Source organism: Rhea americana, unplaced genomic scaffold, assembly GCF_003343005.1.
Source record: "Rhea americana isolate MKP2758 unplaced genomic scaffold, rheAme1 scaffold_35, whole genome shotgun sequence".
NCBI classification, from domain to species: domain Eukaryota; kingdom Metazoa; phylum Chordata; class Aves; order Rheiformes; family Rheidae; genus Rhea; species Rhea americana.
This window is the reverse complement of record NW_028186479.1, coordinates 436,641-459,290: the sequence shown is the minus strand read 5'-3', so window position 1 is coordinate 459,290 and position 22,650 is coordinate 436,641. Positions and strand designations below refer to the sequence as shown.

At 41.5% G+C, this 22,650-nt stretch overlaps 1 protein-coding gene across 2 annotated transcripts in view; it reads right to left on the bottom strand.

Annotated features, from left to right (window-relative positions):
- The window catches only part of RARB (retinoic acid receptor beta), a 193,762-nt gene that overhangs the window by 9,707 nt on the left and 161,405 nt on the right, over positions 1-22,650 (bottom strand). For both annotated transcript variants that reach the window (XM_085311770.1, XM_085311771.1), the window contains exons 4-5: positions 11,099-11,259; positions 3,250-3,426 (exon numbers count right to left, since the gene is read on the bottom strand). In XM_085311770.1, coding sequence (XP_085167896.1) covers positions 3,250-3,426; positions 11,099-11,259 — 338 coding nt within the window. The remainder of the gene's footprint in view (positions 1-3,249; positions 3,427-11,098; positions 11,260-22,650) is intronic.

The following is a 22,650-nucleotide window of genomic DNA, read 5'->3' as shown; positions in this document are numbered from 1 at the left end:
CTCATCAATCATAAAATTATCTRTTGTAAACAGATTTATTAATGCAACTTGGACTTTCTTGGAGAAATCCTGCTTTTGCACTTCAGCTGCCTTAGCAAGGTGCGACTCTCCTGACAAGAGGGACCAACGCAGGTGACCTCCCAAAGCATGGCTGCACAGGAACAAACCTCCACAACGCAGGAACATCCCATCAGTACAGGTTATTCTGCATCCACAAATGTGCAGGGTTTCAGAACAAGAAATGAAAATGACATCTGTAATAAAGGATCAGTGCCCAAGGGTGTCTTCGTTTAACTACCAGATTTCAGTAACTTTGTGGACTCTTCACATCCATTTTGCCAAAGCCAGATGATTTTGCACATGCTCTCCTACTGCAGGGTCTGCGTACAAGCAGACAGAAGCGATCACTTTTATGAGGGTTACTGACTAAATCTTAGTAACATTTATCCCTAAAACTTCTGGCTTGAGAGCAAATATAAATTCCGCCATCCTCAATTGGCGTCTTTGACTATATTATGAGGTTTGATGTTATTTCCCTTCCAGAGTTTGTGTGTGTTTGTACATAAAACAAGTCTTTGACCCACATCCAAGAGAGATTGTTAAGTCCTTGGCACATTTCCTTCGCTAGACTATAAGGGGTTTTAAGCACCTCAAGCTGCAAGAACCAGCTGAGCAGTGGGCGCCGAGCCCCTGCCGGGGTTTATCACCGCTCCGGAGCCGCAGCAGCTCTGCGGCYGGGGCSGTGCCGGCGGGACGGCTGCGGGAGCTAAACCGCCGCCGGAAACAAAGTCCTCAAACGCCGGCAAACCAGGCGATGCTGCCGGGCGCCRCGTGCTCGGGTCCGCAGCCAGCCACGCTCCCTCCGCACGTAACTGCGCAACGAAATAAAGCATTTGAAACGCGCCTCGCGCTTCGGAGAAGTGCACTGCTGGGGGAAAAACAGGCGCCATTAACACACTGCTAAAAGTGCTGAGATTTAGCTTGAATAAAGACACCGAAGTGCGTTCCAATTCAGATTACGTGCAGGTGAGGTGGGTTTAGCGGCTACGGGCGCTTCACAGACTCTGCACGCACCCCGCGTTACTGCGGTTGTGGTAATTATCCCTTTTTCTTTTTAAGCAGCACATAAAATAGTCCCATAAAGCGTGGATAAATGTCGCACAGTAAAGTTAGCACTCTTCACAGCAACCATGTCCCGGTTTTGAGAAAAATCTCAGCTCTTCCCTTTCTACCCATCAGATATTTAGGGAGTTGAAATAAATTCACCATTCACCACTTGCCACATTATTAATACTCTTTTCTGAATCTGGCAACTAARCTTTCATTTAGTCACCCTGATCAAAGGCTGGAAAGTATCTTTATCTCTAAACACTTCAGAGAAAAAGCCAGCTACCCCTAAACGCTCAATAACTTCCAGCTGGCTTCGGTGATACAAACAACAGGAAAAGCTKTTGGGGAGCCCCTAAAACGGAGGCAGCGCGCGCTCTCGGAGCTAATTCCCATTACTCACTCAGGAAGAGGAGTCACATTCGGAGCTGAACCAKTTACAGAATTACGGTATGATTTTGTCCGGCAGCTACTGAGCTCCCCACTTCTCTCCCTCTCCCCTCCTTTCGGAGTGGGTTGTATATTAACCATTTGTTACTCCAGCCTCGCAAATGCAAAACAGTTCTCTCCCCAAACACCCGGCAGAACACACTTGAGGCAATGCCACACTTTATATGTTACTCTATTTCTTTTGGTGTAAGAACTCCTTAACTGTGTCTTATCGTAGCAGAGCTACCAACGACAGGCAAGCAACGGGTAACAAATGGCTCCGTCTCGTGGAGAGCCCACACGCAAYCGTGAGGAGTCAGGCTAGCACCAACGAGCACCTGCAAGAAGGGGACGACGAGAGGTGAAGCTTGAGAACTGCAGGGCAARTGCAACTTCCCCCTATGGGCCAAAGAATAATATCCCACCCGCTCTCCCACCTCTTTTTTCCCCTATGTCAATGTCCTCTAGACAAGATTCTTCAAACCGGCTTTTGACACGCCGAGAAGAAAAGGTCAGAGCAGTTAATGCCCTCCTCAATATGATGCTGTCTGAAGCAYGGCATTTTTAGAAATTCCAAGATTAATTACTTTAACTTAAAATTCTCTAGTTTAAAATCCTGTCTGATGCCTGATGCCAAAACATATATATACACTAGCCATCCTACAAAGATTTCCTTGGCCCACAGAGAAAAGTCGCTTGGTTCAATAAGGACCAGAACATATGTGCTCAGAAAGAAACATTTCCAAGCACAGCTTTTGTTTAAAATACTAACAAATTTCATGAAAGTCATTGTAATGGTCTATAAAGACCATTGTAAATGGTCTAATAAAGAGCATATTTGGCATTAAAAGCCTGAAGACCTCTTAGGCATTTTTAAAGAAATGATTAGTTCCCCGAGGGCTCCTCTGAAGGTCAGCACGCTACCCCTGTTTGACAGAAACAGCCAGAGACAAAGGCAGGGTAAACATCTCGCCCTGACGGATGCAGCAGCAAAATCTGGAGAACAATTTCAAACCAATCTACATACTTCCCCTCTGTAGAGTATACACTGGTATATTTAAAATCAAATGACATTTTGCTAAAATTTATATGATGCACTATTTCCAGCCAATTTCCATGAATATCTGTACCGCTCTTGAAAGCTGGTGATTTACTGAAGACTTTGCATCTGTACCTCCACCTCTAGGTGCATCTGGTTCTCAGCAGACTCACTCGGATGACTTAGATCTCGTTCTTCGAACTACCTCACAACCAGAGGTACAGAGCATTTCTAATACACCACACAGGGGACTGTCTTGCTAGATATCCTTTATACAGAGCCCTGGCTGCATTATATTTTGTAGCAAGGAGGAAGAGGAGGAGGAGGAGGAGGAGGAAGCAAAGGGAATCAGATCTCTCTTCTGTGTTAATGACAGGGAAAATTTTCCAAAGTTGCATATACTTCATTTAGTACCAAAATATCAAAATGTGCCTTTCTTGCAACCATGCTGAAATCCACTAACCACAAAGACTTACTGCATATCTTGAAAAGAACGGTCATCATACCTAACACATATTCGTAGACAAGGGCTAGAAGTCCACTCTTGATTGTACGTTACTATTCAATAAGTTTAGCTTTGCGACCATAAATCTGGTGCAAAATTTCATCCTCTCTCTCATTAGTACTCAGTAACAGCATAATATAAAACACATCATGACATTAAAAATACATACCAGTATATCCAGGCAGGCTGCTTTAAGTAGAGTTATCTGGTCTGCAATGGTCAAACTTGTAAAGCCTGGCAATCGTTTTGCAAATTCCACTATTTTAATAATGCACTTTGTTGCAAGTTCACTGAATTTATCCCAAAGCCCAAGATCCAGTCGAACCCGATGGTCTGCACTGGAGTTCTGGAAAGAAAACGAAGGCACCATAAATCAACAATCTTCCTTTCAATAAATGATTTTCAAGGCAAAGAAACAGCAGCATAATATTCTTTCTAGAAGTACTTTCTATTAACATTCCAGGCATTTTCTGCAGTTTGCTGTTGGGATGATGCTGTTTTTAAACTTGGATTAATCGCCTGAAAATTCCTTGGATAGTTCTGTTACTTATGATTGCAGAGGCCATCTGTACAAGGAATACAAATGAAGTTAAACATTTTCAAATGCCACTATCATTATTCTTCCTTGCCATTATATAATAAGTGCATTGAGTAAGACARTTTACAGTTGTACCCTAGAAAATAAAATGAACAGTGGAACATGAATATTGGATCTTCATCTGGAAAAAGCAGCACAATATTTGGAACACAGTTTCACATACTTAAGGTCTTAGCAAATTAGTTCTACTTAATTTATCTGCTCTGTGGCTCTGCAAGGGTTTTACAGCTTTCTCAAGCTACAATCTCCCATGAATTAAAGAGAATTGCYGTACACAACATTACGAAAACCACCATGTACAATGATGAATGCTGTACGCTCATTTGATGGTACATCCAACACATCCCCTGTTGTTTGATGTTACAAAGATGCTCATTCTGTCTATGTCGTTCAGTGATTGTTTCCATATATTCACATATTTTAATCCAAAACCCTGTAATTTTCCAGGATATACAACYGTATCTGCATTGATTCATGTTTTTGTACATTAAAAATAGCTGCTTAATCCTAAAACAAGTTAAAAATGAAGTGCATGTCACCCAAGAACTAGCTGATTCAAAAGTTACTGTGATCTATTTGAGAACATCAGTCCAACAAAAATGGARGCATGCAGCACATCCCCACTTCGCCAGCATCTAACCTATGCCGTTTGCAACACAGCCAGGGAGCAGTCCCCATCCCGCACTGGATTTATTTCCTGAGTCACCAGGCTTCCTGGGCATCACAGCAGCCTTCAGCTGCCTGGCTGCAGGCGTAGGAATAGCTCGGCACAGGAATAGCTGCTCATTTTGAGACAAACTTTGCCTGTAAAAACATGATGATTTCTAATTTGCAAAAGATCCTGAACTGCAACCATGGCAGAATTTCTGTCACTTCCACATCTAATCTGATGGCTACGCAAGACAGAAAGACGTATCTCCAGAAAAAGRCCCATCCACTTCAGAGAGATACCTAAAACAGGTAGAAGAAATCCCCCTCAGATAGCAGCGGCYTCTCCTGACTGCAGAGGAAGCTCACGTGATTAGGTGCTTTATTAAACTAAACTAAAGTTAAAATATTAAGCCTATTTAAAWTAATTTTGAAGATAAATGGGGAGCCTAACAGTGCTCCCCATTTAACAGAGCCCAAAGTGCTCTGAAGCCTAACAAACATGACAGATGCAACACCAATGGTAAGYGTTCAATTTACTCGGGTCACACTGTCCTGGGGTGAACATCCCTCTAATAACTTTGCCCCTGCTGCTGCTGATGGTGAGGACATCTACCTCCTTGGAAACAGCTGGAGATCTCCAAAGGAGACATCCAGTGGGGACCACTTTTGGTCTCCTTCTGTCTCTCGCACATGCTCCTCCTCTACTCAGCTGGGACTTCCAGCAGGGAAGCAGTGCTGGCACGGTGATGAGCTACGGTGACATCCCACTGCCACTTGCCTCAGCCACCTGGGCCTCTTTCAGAGACAGGGCTAGAGGCAGCACCAGGGGCACATTTTATTGAATGAGGGCCCTAGTTCAGCTAAAGGAAAATCCCTTATGAGCAAAGGAACTCTCCGTGAGCAAAAAGCTGTACAGAAGTAACTTGTCACCTCTGATGCCAACAGCTTCCYGCATTTCGCAGGAAGCAAGAGGCAGGAGAGAGGACATGGGGCACGAGATAAGCCAAGTGTGGCTACAGACGATCTGCTGCCACTGCCAAGCCCAGGGACAGGCGTGATGTGAAGGCCGTAGCTGGTCCCATCGGTCACCAGCCCGATGTCTACCCCTACGGAGTAGGGAAGCAAGCCTGTGATATTTATATTAGGCCGTTACTGCAATAAATCAGTGCTAATCATGATGATCAGTTTGAAGGTGCACACATGCCTTCTTTTGAAGAGGGAAAAAACTAACTTCATTTCTATTTGAATTGTTATTTTGGGAACCCCCTAAAAATCAGCTTCTCTCTCTCTCTCTCTCTCTCTCTCTCTCTCTCTCTCTCTCTTTTTAATAGCTGAAGAAAAGATTGGAGAAAATGTCTGCATAATCCTAAACCTAAAGAATTGCCTTCAAAATGGTCCAAAACCAATGGGTTAACAGTCATCGTAATGCCCTTTGAAACATTTCTTTCAGCTACTGGAGTATGCATCCTTCAGATTTATTTTATTTCATCCTCAAGGACCTTGGTGAAATACAGTACATTGGAGGAAAAATAAGATCAAGATGTGCAGTCATTCAGGCTGTAATTAAATTTAATAGGCAGTTTATCCAGTTCATAGAAAGATGGCATAGCRTAGAGCTACACAAAGCAGAGCCTAAAGCAGGAAATCATTTTACAATAGGGTATCCATCTGGAAAAAAATACGTTGCATGAAACCAGCAAGTGTGAACGAAATCTTCATCAGTATCATATGAGGTTACTTTATCATGCTGCAGTACTAGCAATGGGAAGTTTGACATGTCTTGTAGTAAGAGTAATGCACGGCCATCTTAACAAATGTAAATCTAACTCACTATTATGCAAACTGAAGGGAAGGAGCAGTTAATAAAATACAAAATAACCTGGTGTTTTATTATGCTGGTTGCCATATTCCTCAGCAATGGATCTAATGTGGTTTACATATTATCTTTGAGATGCTACAAATGGAAAGACTTTTAACATTTTATTTGGTAACAAATGCAGCCATGAGCATCACGGAAAACAGGTAGTATTTTAGCAGCATTTCTGAATATGTAAAAACAAAACCAACTATCAATGTACAGGCTGAACACTAAAAGGTGGGGTTAATAAAATGCATGTCAGGAATAGAAACTCTGATTAAATTTGCCTGGGGATCTCCTCTAACCATGCTGTGAAAAAGATGCAGACGCTATGACTTTTCCTGAATATTTTAATGAAGCATTTTTTGGGTGTCTTTTCCAGCAGCAGTCTTGCATGTTTTTCAGGCCTCTGCACCAGTGCACATATGGTGGAACAATACTGTAATACACCCTAGTGACATCTTTGTCAGTAGAAAAGCCCAACCTTGCTATGAAATCCAATTAAACAGCCATTTTTGCCACATAAATTGATCCCATTTTTTCCATCATTTTTGTTCTTCATTGCAGTCTGCTCTATCTCCACATTAACAATATAGGCTGAGGTGCTCACAGAAACAAACACAGTAGCAGAATCCCTCCTGTCTTTAAAATCCACTTTACAAATGAAACAAGGCTCACAGGGGCCACTATGCCCTAATCAGGAACACTTGCTATGCCTCCTCGGTAAAAGCAGCAATGTGTCTAGCTCGCGCAAGTTCAGTGCGGGTATACGGCACACTCCTCTGCGCAATGCCAGCATCAGGATATACTACATTTCCTCTACAACAGTACGGAAAAATAGCCATGCAACTTTTAAGATGAGGGCTTACAAAGAGCAACATGCCACCAAGATGCAAAACTTGTCTGCTTGCAGCCAGCAAAGAGCAGCTTGGGAGAACCGGGGGCAAGGATCTACAGAGGAAAGATTATTTTCTGTTTTATCCTCCCTTTATCATGAGGCTGGATGTAACACAGCTGTAGACATACAAATAACACCAGTCTCAAGGGACAAGCAGTACAGTTACACTCAATTATACTATAAAGTATGACATCTCTAGAGAAATTACTACAGCACTTTCTCTTACCTGGATGACAGTAATAAAACCGATCTATTTATGATGGACTTTTGAAATCCATTATGTTTAAACAGCTTGCTGATTCTCATCATCGACAGAACTATACTTGCCACTGCCCACCAAATGCAACTGTTAAGTCAAATGACCCAGGGAATTTAATATGAGTGTTATTCTCCCATTATTTTAAGTAGACTTTTATTAACTATGCAAAGTACAGTAATTATTACAGATAGAGACACTTTTTAAAGAGCAGATAGGTATAAAGCACACAATTGAAAATGCTTTTCTAAACCCATTTTTGAACAAATCAAAATACACAATGGGGAAAAAAATACCACATAAGCTTTTTCTACAGGAAATGCAGACTGCCATGTTCAAGAGCAAGAGGAATCAGATATGTAGTCCAAATGTCTGAACAGATTTTGCTTTTTAATGACTGCATCTCTGCAAGGTCTTTTGGTATCAGCTCTTTTACTCCATTCTCTAATACTTAAAATCCTTTGCTCTTTTTAGCAGCAAACAGAAACATGTTTTTAATCAGTCTCAAAGACTGCCGAACCAGAGAYGTATAGGAGCCGAGCTTATGGAACACACATTCCTCCTCCCCCAGTTTCTATCAGTACATAAGTGCAGAACTCACGAAATGCGAGTGAATTCACATTGGTTCAATATGTTCATTTCTCACTTCTCACTTAAATAATTACACAAAACAAAACAAAAAAAATCCATAGGAAGGTGGTAAAACCAATCCATATGCTTCACAGAATGAGAGGGCCATTTTTCATAAACATTACCCTACAAGACATGGCATAATTCACTACTAGTAATCTTCTACCTGTGCTATCTTCTTACTATCAAGTACAATAAGATGTTCTATGCTTCTACTCCTCTTTGGTCTCAACATTAAAAAAAAAAATGGTGGTGTGGTTCTGCTTTTTTGACATCTGATCCCTATTTCAAGCATCTTAGAAGGAAAAGCTATGGCCTGAGCCCTGCATTTGATCCACAGCGCATGTTCCCCGAGCACTGCAGCTGTGTCCCTCAATTTATCACGGACCTCTTCCCTCTTCTGAGAAGCTCACGGATCCTCCACCTCTGCCAAAAACTGTCTCCTTCAGTGACAGACAGCTGAAGATGGAAGTCTACCTTTATTCCAACCACACTGCTATGTAGAAATACTCCAATCCCTTATTTTTTTTTTTTTTTTAATTAGGTGCAAACTGAAGCAGTCTTTTACTCTATCCCTTTAAAAGCTGGGAAAAGACAGTGCTAACAACAAATTCCTATCCAGAATGGCAGAATGGTCACCAAACCTTAGCTAGATGAGAGATTTAAATAGTCAGCATTTCACACAGAATATGAGACCAAAGTGAGAGGGCAGCTAACATTTAGCACTGCTGCTATTAGTTTTGACACAGCTGTTGATGGAAACCATACAGCTCTTAAAGAAAGATTCAAGGTAAACCAGAAATGACTCTCTCAGTATAATTCTGTTATTGCAACATGTATGGTACCAAAACAGCAGTCTTCAGCCAAATGCAGCTAACCCAATACGGAGTGCCACAAGACCAGCGACAAAAACAAGAGGTCTTGAACTCCCAAGTTACCCAGTATGGCCTGAGATCAAGATTACTGATACTCAGCCTCAGAGACACTGCAGTCAGATCACGGTTATCCATAGTTCAGATTCATCCAATTTCTACAYAGACATAATCTCACCACCAGGCTTAGCAGGAAGCCAGGATGAAGGCAAGAGTGGTGTGATATGCAACAAGACCTGCTCCCATTTCATCCATTTGTATCATTTCAGGAGCTAAAATATTAATGACACCAATATATAATGCAAGAGTATGGTACCCAGGTTTATCTTTCAATCGTTCAGGATCTTTGACAACCACCAGTACAAAGTATCAACGGATCAGCTCCAGAGCACTTTTCTAGCTCAGAGCTAACACAAAACCATGTCACAACACATTTGCACTCCGAGGTACGCCGATCTGTTATTCCGGGATACCAGGCCACTGGCAATGCAGCCTGCGAGCGATCACCACGGCACGCAGACCAGCCYGGGGCACGTGTCCCAGCTGCGATCACCTACGATGACCTCTCCAGCAAGGCATACAGRAACCATCTTTGAACTGGAAAGATTTTTCACACTTATTCAGAAGTGCTCTTACATTYGCAGAAGGCTGAGAACACCTGTTTGAAAGTTTTCACTCGCTTTAAGATGAGGACACGCCACATATTAYGAGGGGTGGGGTTGAGGGCATTAACCCAGGAATTTCCTTGAAAAGAGATACTAGGCATCCCAGTCTCAAGCCTTGAAGTGGAAGGATTTTAGTTAGGTCACCAGCTGGCAGTTTTCAAGCTCCTTGCCCTGCATACTCCTCTGGTCCCTGGAGGTCTGACTATGCTTGCCTATTTCAGCAATATTTAACAGCATGTCTRCATTGACTGTTTGGATTAAGTCTACCCTGAGCATGAGCAGAGATAGCACCAGAGCAGCCCACAGAGGGGACAGGCCTTTCCCAGCATGAACAAGCTTATGCAGCTCTCCAAATCAAACATGAGAAATATTGTGAAAATACTTTCAATGACATAAAAATGATTTTCTTTTCTAGTACCACAACCTTCTGCATTTAATACTACAGCATTTAGGCTTGCTTTTCTTGCACGTAAATTCCAAAACCTTACACTTCAATCTAAGACTTTTGAGACTTGCACTTTATAAATAAATGAACATGCCATAAAACAGTACCCTGTTCGTTAAAACACTGAACCAAATATTCATGCTTCTCGTGGACTTGCCTATACTACTCTTTGAGAAATTCAACATTTATCTCTAAATTGAGGTTTTTGTTACTCTAAATGGAGAGTAACCCAAAGACTATGTATTTTCCCTAGATTCTCAATCTTTTTCCTGGATCCTCAGCAGGGGTTGGAAAACAAAGACAGCAGAGGCAAGCCACTCCACCTCACCCCCTAGTAAGTGAGAACACATACCTGCTCCACTACTTCAGCACATTTTGCTCAGTCCTCTCAAACATCTAGTACTACTACAACTGGCAACACGAGACCACACAGGCCAGATCCAACACAAGCAATTCTTCTACTGGTATGTCTCTAAATATTGCCTAATGTATATTTTTTTAGCATCTCTTTAACTAACACAAATGCAAACTTGACATTCTGTTTCCTCTCTGAAATCTATAAATACTGCAGACTTTTCCGCCTTGAATTCAGCAACTTACATATGAATAGAAAAAAAATTTATTTCCCCAAGTCATCCTCTGGAGAAATTCCTACTATACTCAATTTCCTGACTGGGGGCTGATTTTTAATTTCCAAAAAGCAGCTAAAGTTCGTGCTGCTTTGGATATTTTTGTAGATTGGAAAAAGAATAAACTGCAAATCTGCTTTTTAGAAACTGGTTTATTTAGACATTCCATATTTTCCATGACTTTGGTAGGTTGGGGACTGCTACTAGAACTCTCTACACCTGCAGTCTTTGGAAGCTAACAGATTTCTAATGAACGGTAGTATACAATTCMCTCATGGAATCCAAGTTTGTCCCCTTGCTGGATTTATCTTTTGGACAGCTGGCAAGTAACATTTCCAGGTAAGTACAATTTCTCTTTTTCAGCATTTATTTCCATGTATATATACACTTTTCCCAGCTAAGGAAATTCAAGGAGTGTATCTACTTTTGTACCTTATTTAAACATTCAAAGTCTCCAATMCAAAGCTCATGTCATTCATGCATATTCAAAATGTAAGCTTTACAAATCATGCTTACTGTAGTGTATTTTCCCAGCTGGCAGAGCGAAGGGAAGGTTTCCTGGTGAGCTTTCCGGATCTTCTCAGTGAGATCATCCAACTCTGCTGTCATTTCATAATTTTCTGTGGACTCCTGCTTTGAAGGTTCCTTCTTCTTTTTGTTCCTATCATTTCTGACAGCTATAGAAAAAAAGAGACACAGATAGCATGCAGTTACTCAGACCACTCCACGTTGCTCTTGCTGCTCTGCTTCTAAACACATATATTTTTAAATTTAACTGTAAGATAAGTGGAGATAAAAATGTCAGATGCACACAGAATACCGTTGTAAGCTTAACTACTTATCAGTAGGAATTAATGTATGCTGATGAAACCAAACTTCCATAGGTGTTTACTGCAGATGTACTAYCATACTCCCACAGTATATTGCTTCCAAGAAAGTCTCCTACAACTTCACACGCACTGCAAGTCTCTCAACACCTCTGTGAGATGGATTTTTTTCACTGTATCACTCAACTGTGTGTGGCAGAGCAGAGAAATTCTCTTCAGYGATGCAGCTGGTATTTTATTGGATACAAACAACACTAAAGAAAAGCAGTAATTGTCTTTCTAAATTTCACARTATGGAAAGATAACAAAACCCATACTAATATGAACTCCACCAAAAAAGAAAGTAATTTAAAGGGAAAATTAAAGCTGAAAATAGTAAATGAAAGAAGATGAAACATTAAATTCAAGATCTAAAGATCAAAGGAGAAGCACAAACACTTGAAAGAGTAAAAATCACAGCAAAGCTTTCTGAAGTTCCTTGCCATCTGCTGCCGCACTTAGATCAGTCTTCTACCTTCCCCCTGGTTGTRGGGATTACTGGAAATCTGCTTTGCACAGCACTCCTTCTGTAATTGATTTCCCACATATTTGTGTTTTGTAATAAAATATGACAGCTGCTCGATCACCATGCTACTCTTTGTTCTTTTAATGAAAATAGCTTGATTTTACAAAAYGTGCCCAAGAGATAGGCCTATGTCCACTGTATTGCCAATACTTGTGAATTTTATCAAGAGGCTTGTTGTTAGCTAAAGCTAACGGTCTAAGCGTAGCCAGATGCATAAAGGACCTGGGCTTTAAAATAAAGCTGAGCAAAGCCAATCCCTGTCCCCAAAGACTGAAAGCTGCTGGACAAGTAGAAAATAACACCAATATTGACCTATGTTCAAAACCCCACGATACCTAATTGAGTGCCCCGAATTCTGCGGGTGCAGTTGATGAGCTTGGAGCATTTGAGGAAGCTGCTCCACATTTCTTGATTCTCKTGTGCGCTGCCTGGCACCAGAAACAACATTTAGCTGTGCCACAGGGAGCGAGGAATGGCAGAATCCAGGGACAGCTCTAAGCTAGCTCTTTTCCCCAGTGGGTTCCCCAGGCCCAATCCCACAGTACCACGTCTTCTGTAGTTGCTTGCTCTCTTCCTGCAGACCACAAATGATCCCRAAGAGTAGACGAATACTGATTAAGGAAAGATGAGTTTTTGCTTAGTCTTACCTACAGCCTCTGTTAAGCAATGAATAACGCATAGTTGGATTCATTTTCCTCTGGGYATTTTTACTGAGAGGAAATTAAGGGCAGTATGAGAAAAGGTGGGGTGGGAATGAAGCACTTAAGGGGATGTACATAAAAACATAATGCACATAACAGAAAACACGGACTGCCTACAGTCAATATTGTTACTCCTTGGTGAGTCACCAAGCACATACTCAACGCAACTGAAACTGCTTTGTGCTTCTTCGTAAGGGTTTGACTTTGCAACACAGAGAAACCTCATCCCTGATCCAGCACACATTTCAACATGAACTTGATTTTAACTGTGTGAACAGATCCCATGCTGAAGTCCATGATCTGCTCCTTCCCAGGTCAGGGTTAGGATGTTGAGCATCTTGCTGGCTTGAAGTGCCACCTGGAGTGACATCAAGTCTGATGTTTAGAGTAACAGAGACTCAAAAGAGACCAAAAAAGGTGGACAGAAACRAAAAAGAAGCACCTCCATGTGATGGTTCAATGCAACCCATTTAGGCAGGTTTGGGCGGTTGGGATCCCCCTCAATTTTACTACTATTTCCCTAAAGCCAAAACGCCCCCATTTGTTCACTGAATCTTAGGGCTTAGAAACATTCTTATGCCTTGAAAAAACACTCAGGACCAACACTGACACCATGAGTGCTCCAAACTGTCACTGCACTCCAGAAGCAAATTCTAATCACTGATGTACTTGGGAGATAAAAGAGCYCCTTAGAAAATCATGTAAACTCCTACCCAACCGCAAAGAGCAATAAACCTTTGCAATAAAGCCCCATTTACTTATAGTTCTATGAGCTGATTGACAAATTTGCTAAACAGGCAGCCTCAGCAACTACTTATCTCAATAGTTTGGAGCTCCTCGTGGCGCACACACATGATATTTAGGCCAGTCGGAGGAGCAGCTGCCAAGAACTCCCAGATACAAGGAGATAATTCACACAGGAGTCGCTTTGCTGCTCCTTTCCCTTCCAAAGGCCCCCTAGAACGGCAGCCGCTGGTCAAGCCACACCATCAGACGGGCTCAGCTCTGTCCTCTTTTATGTCTATATTCCATGCAAAGCAACATAATAAAGTGTTGACACACAACACCCAGGCTCCAAAAATAAAAAGAATTTCAATAATGTAGAACTACTACGCAAATTCAACTACATCTATAATTTAACTGAAAAAAGAAAGAGAACAAGGCATTGCTGTATTTAAGAGTTAAATAAAAACACAGAAACACACTTCTACACAGTAAATTCAAAAGCTATCATTGCTCTAAGAACAGGAACTGTCATACCACATGGGGGTATGRTTTTGGATGACAGCTTATGCTTATATGACATAAATCACACCTTTTTCTATCTTGGTCTTTACATGCATATGATCACATCAATCCCTGATGTAATTCCACTGCCTTTTAATGATGATACACAAGTGATGAATCTGTGTCACAGTTAATGCTGCTGTAGAAAACTCAGGGTATGAATTTCATTACTTGTGCATTAAATTTTGACTCCATGGTTGCATTATTTAAGAGCTCCCAACAGGGGACAGTATGGCTGCTCACTTGCCCTGCAAGAATTRCTGGAAGGAAAAAAAAAGAAAAAAAGYGGGGAGAGAATGACAGAAGGTGCAAGTATGGAGGAAGCTGTGGCCCAGTGCTGCTGACAGCCCAGCAAGGTATCCYCATGCCTGAGCACGTCTGCTCTGAGTCATTTTTGTCCGAGAGCCTCCCCAACACTTGGACATGCAGGCCAGCACTTGCACCTCCACACCCAGAAACTTCCAAGGTGCCGCAGCAGCAAAGGCRCTTTCTGTTGCCTTGACTTCAAGCGCCAGCTGCTGCCCTCAAACATCCACCCCTTACAGGATGGAAGATGGGGCTGAACATCATCTCCTGCCYCCTTTCCTTCCCCACACCTGCCAGGGAGCCTCCCTCACCCCCAGTCTCCCACTGTGCTCCTTAGCTGTAGACACATTGCCCTCAGACGTTTAGCAATCATGCAGCAGTTCTTGTGCTCCAGTGAGAYCCTTCTCATTCCAGTCATAATGCAGGGACTTATCTAGTCCTACAGRCAACTACCCAGGTCCACCAAATTTAGTCCCCATTTGGCCTAAGAAGAATCTGGAGCCCAGCCCAAAAGAGTTAGCCAGTTTCTAGATCATCAAAGAAAATCAGGAAACACTAGGTTTCACACTCCCACTTGTGTCAAGGCAGGCACAGATGTRTGCAATGGAAAGAACCTGCAGCTCTGAACACAGTTTTCCCAATCACTTGCATAACCTTTGCTTCCCCAGCTGCCCAGAAGATGGTTTGACAGCACCCTTCATATTTTATAATGATTAATCAGCTATAAATTCATGGTTTGAAATGCTATCATTGCTGTTTTGCTTCTCAGAGATCCCCATGACCTTTGAGTAGCTTTGTGTACCAGTTAACTGTTTTTGTTCCTGTACTGACAACCGCTAGCGTTTCCAGTTGGTTCACATTCCTGCAGAACCAGTCCTCTCCTCCTTACGCAGTTTGAGGCTCTTTGTTAAGCTAACAAATCCCCAAAGCCCCAGAAAGCACAGAAAGCAAAASAGCAATGCACACAGCTCAGCGTAAGGTAGATCTTCAACAAGATTTTTTTTGTTCTCCAATGCTAACAAGAGCTGAAAACACAGCCGGGCATGAGGCAGGACTCCCACAGACCTGCTAGCTCTTCCCTCTGGGCRGAGGACTGCTGTCTCCGACCTGCTSCCTTGCATCTCCTGCATCAGTCCAACCATTTCTAACCTGGGCTGCTGGAAATCAGATAAATGGAGCCACGCACATACACACAAGTGCAGTGAGGCCCATGCTGGACATCGTGCCGAGGGTATCCAGCAGTGCCAGGGATGCGCGCTGTGCTGCAGAACCGCGCCTCTGTGCAGATCCTCAACACGGCGATGCTCAAACTGCARCTTCTGAGAATTTTTAGTTCTGGCAGAAGTTACTAGCTGTGGACCAGTTTAGTCAAGTATGCATAATTAATCATTCCCATTGCCAAATCTGATCCATCAGGATGAGTGTCTTACTTTTTCCCCCCTACTGTGTATCACCTTTCCCTCCATCATCTTTTAGTAAACTCTGCCAATTATAACTAATGGTGATATACAAGAACGTCTTCCAAACCTTCACCTTGGGAAACCTTAAACCCAGTGAAACTGAGTGCGTCCTCCCCAGAGAAAAGATGAGAAGCAAAGCAAAGACTCTACAAACCCCATGGGCAAAGCTAGCACATCACCAAAAGCTCTCATGCATGGGACTGATAGAAGTCAGCACAAAAATAAAGGTCTTCTCCAACACTTGGTAATCAAGACAGGTTGTTTTCCATTTTTGTATGGCATGTTAGATTGCCTCCTCCTGTTACAGGAACAGCAACATAGGATCAGAGTTACAGTAAACGATTAAACTCCAAATCAGCTCCAATTAAAAAAAAAAAAAAAAAAAATAAAAAAAATTTTTAAAAAAAAAAAATAAAAAATAAAAAAAAAAAAAAAAAAAAAAAGTAAAATAACTTTCTTGAAAACAATAGTCACACTTGACAAACTGACATGCCACTAATTTAGAGGAGTAAGAATCCTACTCATGTTTTAATAGTAATACAATTACAAGTCAAACACAGTCTTAAAATATGCAGAACACCAGATAGTTATAAATAGATTGGTTTTCTCAGATCATGATTTCCAGATGAAATAATGTTTTCTTTCAGGAAAACCTGCTCGCTCTTTAAAAAGAGCAGGAAACTATCTTAAAACAAATTCCCATGCCAGAACTGAGCTTTAATATATGGAGAATGATTAGAGGCAATGCACGTTTCAAATACACAACTCTGTTTCTAATGGAGAAAGCCAACAACTAGTAAACAGTCATGCATGGGGCTTGAAATACAAAAATACAACATACTAAAAATTGTGAATTTTGTAGCTGATTCAGATAAATCAACAGTGTCAGCTGTCTGGTGCATTTGCCACAAGAAAACATCCAGAATTGAGTGTGATAGTATCTCTCTGCAGACGCATACCAAAATTAACAGGGTGCATAAAGAAATTATCACGAAAGAAATTTCATAAGAACTTGGCAAGCTATCATTTTTCCCCAGGCACAGAGTTAGCATCTGTATTAAAGAATTCAAACCTGCCCCTAGATTCCTGTTGAGAAATAACCTTCAGCTATGGCAAATGTGCCCTGACCAGTCCTCCAGGACCCTCTGCCATTGCACCCTTCAGTTCAACCACAGGGGAAAACACCACAGATTCAAAAGACATCACCCTCTGGGTTGCTTTTATGTCTGCTGGCTCTTCCAGTCACTGGTGGTATTTTCTTTTTTTCTTTTTCTTTCTTTCTTTCTTTTTTTTGAAGATGGTGAATCTGAACTCTCCCTTGCAGCTTTGTATTATTCATTACATAATTGCTATGTTTTATTAGAAACATGATCTATTATAACCTTGAATACGGTAACTTAAATGACATTGAAAATTAGATTATTCTGATTATTAGAGAAGTGAGAAAGGTACTAAACATTTGTACGACTGATAATCAATCAGTGTATCCATCTGAGTGCAATAAAAATCAATCAGGAGCTAGTGCGTTTAAATCTAATTTTTTAAGCATGACATTTTCTTCTGAGTTTCTTTTTTAAATGTCACCCTCTTCTACAACAGTGATTGATTCTATCCCCAAGGACAGTTAACTCCAACTGTTTTATTCATTGCACAGAAATCTTGTATCCATATGCTTTTCTAAATATCAAATTAATTACAACAATAATATTTTCATCAAAATGTGAAATTTGGAAATACACATTCATGTAATCAAGATAGTAAGAAACATGATGGTACATTTAAATTGTTTGAAATAACAGGATGACTTTAACTAGCAAACAAAGTATTTTAACATAGAAAACTGGAGTTCTGTGTCCCTTAAGTTTTCTTTTTTTTTTTTTTTTTTTTTTTGCTTAAAACAAAAAGCCAAGGATTTGCTTGTTTAAATATAATTAATTTTAAAAATATTCAGTAGTGAACAATGAATCACTAGTTACAGAGAGTCCGTGAGTAATTACGTATGCCTCCAAAATAACCTTACTAGGCTATTGTAAGTATAGGGGAGACCTTTGATACCTATAGCCTAAGGGGCTCTATTTTTCCATTCATGCACAGGAGATTTATATGGGTATATCCTATTATAACCAAGCAAAGCAACACATCTCCCATTTATGTATGAGGATAACTGCAGGGTTAATATATCAAGAACTGAGTTAAAAGAACAGGTTTCATTATATGAATGAATGATACAAATGGATGCTCTACAGCTTTATTTAACTGCCTTGAAACTTGATCAGTGGTTTCAAGGATTCCATCAGTCTGCAAATTATATTTTTGACATGAAATTTGGCACCTGCTATTGTCATATCCCTGAAATATTAATAAATGAAATGAGGAAAAAAAAAAAAAAAAAAAAAAAAAAAAAGGAGTTCCAAGTCACTTAAAGAAAAACAAGACTAACTGAACTCAGAATAAGACCAAAATCAGCAAGCCAGTACAGAACAACAGACTGGGAAAAAAAATACCAGTTGAAGACAGCTGAAAAGTTTGGATATTAGTCATATACTTTGTTTGCTAACTTTACTATCATTTTCAAGATAAAAGACTAAATTTCATAAAACAAAGATTCTTTTTTTTTTGATCTCAAAGAATCCTTTTTAAACTTTTAAGACACAGGAAATGAAAACAACTGTTATCATACTTTGGCTATCTAGAACTGCCAATCCAAGACTTGAAATTACTGCCAAAGAAAAAACCTGGCCCAAAGGACTGGTTTGGTTTGAATGTTGAAGGATCCATAAAGTTATTCAGAGAGAAAAACACACAGCCCATAAACTACTTCCAGGTCTGTGAACATACCAATAAAGCAAACCTGTACATTGAATGTGTCATTTCAGGACTGACTCAAGTCCTGTAAAATATGCCAGACACAGTAAGAACTGCCCATAGGGGGGAAAAAAAATCCAGAAACAAAATGAACTGCCATGCCATCACTAGSTCCTTAAAGCAAATTAAGATGTTGCAAGCACAGAAAGACACCAAATCAGTGAAGCAAAATCCACTGTCCCACTCTACAGAATAGGGATCCTACATATTGCAATTAAAGCAGACAGAGAGATAGAGACGATTATATATATAATGATAAACTGTTTAAATACTACTTGCCCTTAGTTTTCTATTTTAAGTGTGCTTTAATATCATCAACTAATTGCCAGCATGGAATAGGATAATCCACATCCTCTTAGAAGCTGACACTTAAAGAGCTATTGAAGGTTAGTATTTTTAAGCTTCAGGCAGAATAAATCACCAGTATCTCCCATGAAGGCCCAGCAACATAACTGCAATGGAAATAAATCTAGCCATACCAATCAATTAAGACAAAACTTATCCATTGATACATTTCCATCTGTATTTCCCATAAACATTACCTCRGTTACTTAACATTGCCAGAAATTACAGAACCACAGAACCGGTAAGGCTGGAAAGGACCTCTGGAGAACATCTAGTCCAACCCCCCTGCTCAAGCAGGGTCACCTAGAGCACGTTAGGCAGGGTTGCATCCAGGCGGGCTTTGAATATCTCCAGAGAAGATATTCACATTTGCAAGATGGAGCTTCTTCATAGGCGACTTCCACAGTATCCCCAAGCATCTAGTGTTGGCTTTGAATAAATTTGCACAACTATCACTCCATCCTCGTTCCTCTTCTGCCACCTTTCTCACAGTATTCTGGATGAAATTAGTTACTTCCTTATTCTAAATGTAAAAAAGACCAGTTTTAACTAAAATTTGCCATGCCATCTGCAACAGGTTTTGCAGAGCGAGAACATCACCATGTAGACATTGCCAGTTGTCCCCTTCCCTTTGCCAGTGGATATATCTGAAGCAGCTTTGGGAATCGCTCCATTCTGGGAGATTTTTATGACTTGTTGGGCTTGTAAGGTTAACCCATTGCTAAGTGCCAATCTAAAGCCTCCATGAAACTAAAATTATCAGAGAAATGAAATATTACAGTGTTTACTGTGCACTTCTTTTGGCTGCCAAAATCCCAAAGGATTTACTAGTCATTTCTTTAGTACTCTAAATATAACTCTGTATAACTGCTTAAATTAAAATGGTCTAGGGAATAAGACAGCTTTGCATGGAATTGCAGTGTCTAAGCACGTTATCTAAACACATACAAGAACACAAACACAACAAATGATTATTCACTCTTGTCTTTACAGCTGAAGCCATTAACTGCATCCACAGCAGTTGAAAAACACTTCTAATCAGCCTGCCTGACATTAAATTTCTATCAAGTTATAATAYAGAAAAATAACGCACTTGCTTTTCACAGACTGGGTAAAGAGAAATTCCTAAATTTCAAACTCTGAACTTTCAGTCAGAAGTCACTAAGAGGCCAGTAAATCTGTCTCATCTGATTTCAGCTGTTCAAGTGCCCTTTTGAGCCACCTTCTCAAAGCAACTGCCCTTTTGAGCTACAATCTTGAAGTCTGGTACACTCACTCTTTACGGATAACCCATTACGGGTAAAAATATCCCGAATCTGACCTTTTTCTCCAGGGTCACCAAAAGGTAAACCAGTCCATTCATCTACAAATATTACATTAATTTCTTTCATGTGACAGTCATGGTAGTACAATGCTCACAACTGGGAGAACTTGGGGTTATCCAACRTGATCAATTCAATTTGTTGGACATTACCCAGGATTGCTGATGGCAAGGGAAGTGCACAGCTGTAAACTAAAACCAGATACTGCACTCTATTTCTGCSCAGTACCTGGCATGACTGTAGCATTTCATACAGTTTGATGTGCTGCAGCTATTTTATTTCTCATCCTAACATACACACACACAAAGAACATGACTTGCCTTTGACTTAACTGGGAAGCTACCTATCGTGGYGAATCACAACTTTGCCTGACAGTAGCGTTAACAAGCACCTTTAACAGAACAACTTTCCAAGATGAATGCATTCATTCAATATAATGAATGAGTCTCATCAATAGGACAGATCTTGACTTCCCGATTACATATGATAAACAGACTTCATGGGACAGTAAATAAAAAGGCCACAATTCCACCAGGGAGAAAAGGAGGTGAGTTGCAACCAGCCCTTCGCTGTGCTCACACGTGGCTTGATCCCAGCCTGCCGGGCAGCATCTCCCTCGAAGGAGCAGCAAGGCCAAGGCAGTGCGCTSCCTGCGTTTCTCCCTTTTATTAAGGCTGGTTGAAAGCACTGAATATAGCTTGGCTTTCCCCACACAGAGCTCAATCACATGTTATTAACCAGAATTAAAAATGATAGCCTCAGCTTATCACCATTACTATTTTAGTCTTGCAGTGGTATGACTCCACAGATCTCAGCAGAGTCCTATTAGTGTAAAACTACAGTAGCGTAGTGGGAGATCAGATCCAATATCTGTATCTGCAGATGAATAACACCATGTTCATAGCAAAGTTTCATTTCTTTGTTTTGCCCCTAAGGCTAAATTTCACATTTGTACCTCCTGGTGTCTTGTGCAATTGTGTAAAGGTGCATCTTGCGAGAGAGCTGCCAGCTGACAACACATCTGAAGAGGCTGGTGCACGCTCTGTATTTCATCAAGCACAAAAAACACGTCGCCTTGTACCACCGTAAATTGAGCTCATGAAGTCGGAGGAACAGTCCTTTCAGAAGCATTTTAAGCAAGCGAGCTACAGTCTTGATTCACAGCCTGGATTACAACCCAGGCAGCTTGCAGCCCTGGCCTCCCACCAAGTCAGAGATAATAAAAGCAAAGAAACAGCTCAGCTATTATTTACCTATTCCTTCTGAAGATAACTTTGAAAACATGCCATTATGAATTTACAGAAATTCTTCCAAAGGACAAAAGCTTGTTGTTACTTAAAAAAAAAAAAAAAAGATTACAAGATTATTTCCAGCTCTGGACGTGCTGGGGCTGGCSATGGAGAGCCGGGAACAGGAGGGACGCCGCTCTTCGGAGAGGAGAGCTCTGCAGCGGGGGGAAGGCAGCACCCCGAGGAGGCCACCCTCAGCAGCATCCAGGGCTCTGCTCCAGGCGGGCTGAAGCCCAGCTGCCGGGTAACCTGCTCCTGCCAGGATGGGCAGCCCAGAAGCTTGGGAAGAGCCAGGAAGGGCYGTATTATGTGGACCTAGAAGTATCAGGAGGCCAGCCAAAAAAAACACGTCTTACACGTACATGCAGTCCAATGGCATGCAGGTGGGCATGCATCAGCACYTGCGGGTGGTCTTTGTCTAACACTGTGTCCCACTTTTTCATTAATTAATGTTTTAATTAATAAGGTTTTGCTGTAATACTAAAAGAACGATTTTTAATCAAGCAGTAAAACAACACACACGAACAACGCCGTTGCATCAGACTGCATTTCAGCATCTTGTTTACTTCCTCTCCCTTCCCAAAAGCTGAGCTATCGGAATAAACGATCTGCAAATACGTTCTGGGGGATTTAAGATCACACCGTCCTTTTTTGACCAACAGCAATTTAAGGAGAAACAAAGGAAAGGCCTGCGGTCGGGACTTCTTTTTATTCCCAGCTTCAGGCTGAGCTCTCCCCGGCAGGCTGAGCCAAGTGGCGCAGCGCGCGCCACGCCRCGGACGGGAACCGCGCGCGCCCCGGCTGCACCAGCCCAGCCGCGCCGAGTGGGTTACGTCACTCGGTTCCCGTAAAAGCAGCGGTGGAGCTGGCAGTTGATGCAGGTAAACAAGTTTATTCGCTCGGCATCTCACTGCCCAGTCTGGAAAAAGCACAGGGGCGGGCTGAGACACTTTTTTTCTTCTCCCTTTTGCTGAGAAGCGATTTCTTGGAGCGGGACAGCCCTTCCCGCCCACGCGCAGCCTGGCCCAGTGCTTAGCCAGGAGCAGCCCAGGCCACTGCCTGGGTCCAGGACCTGTGAGCTGGGATCATGGTAGGCTTCAT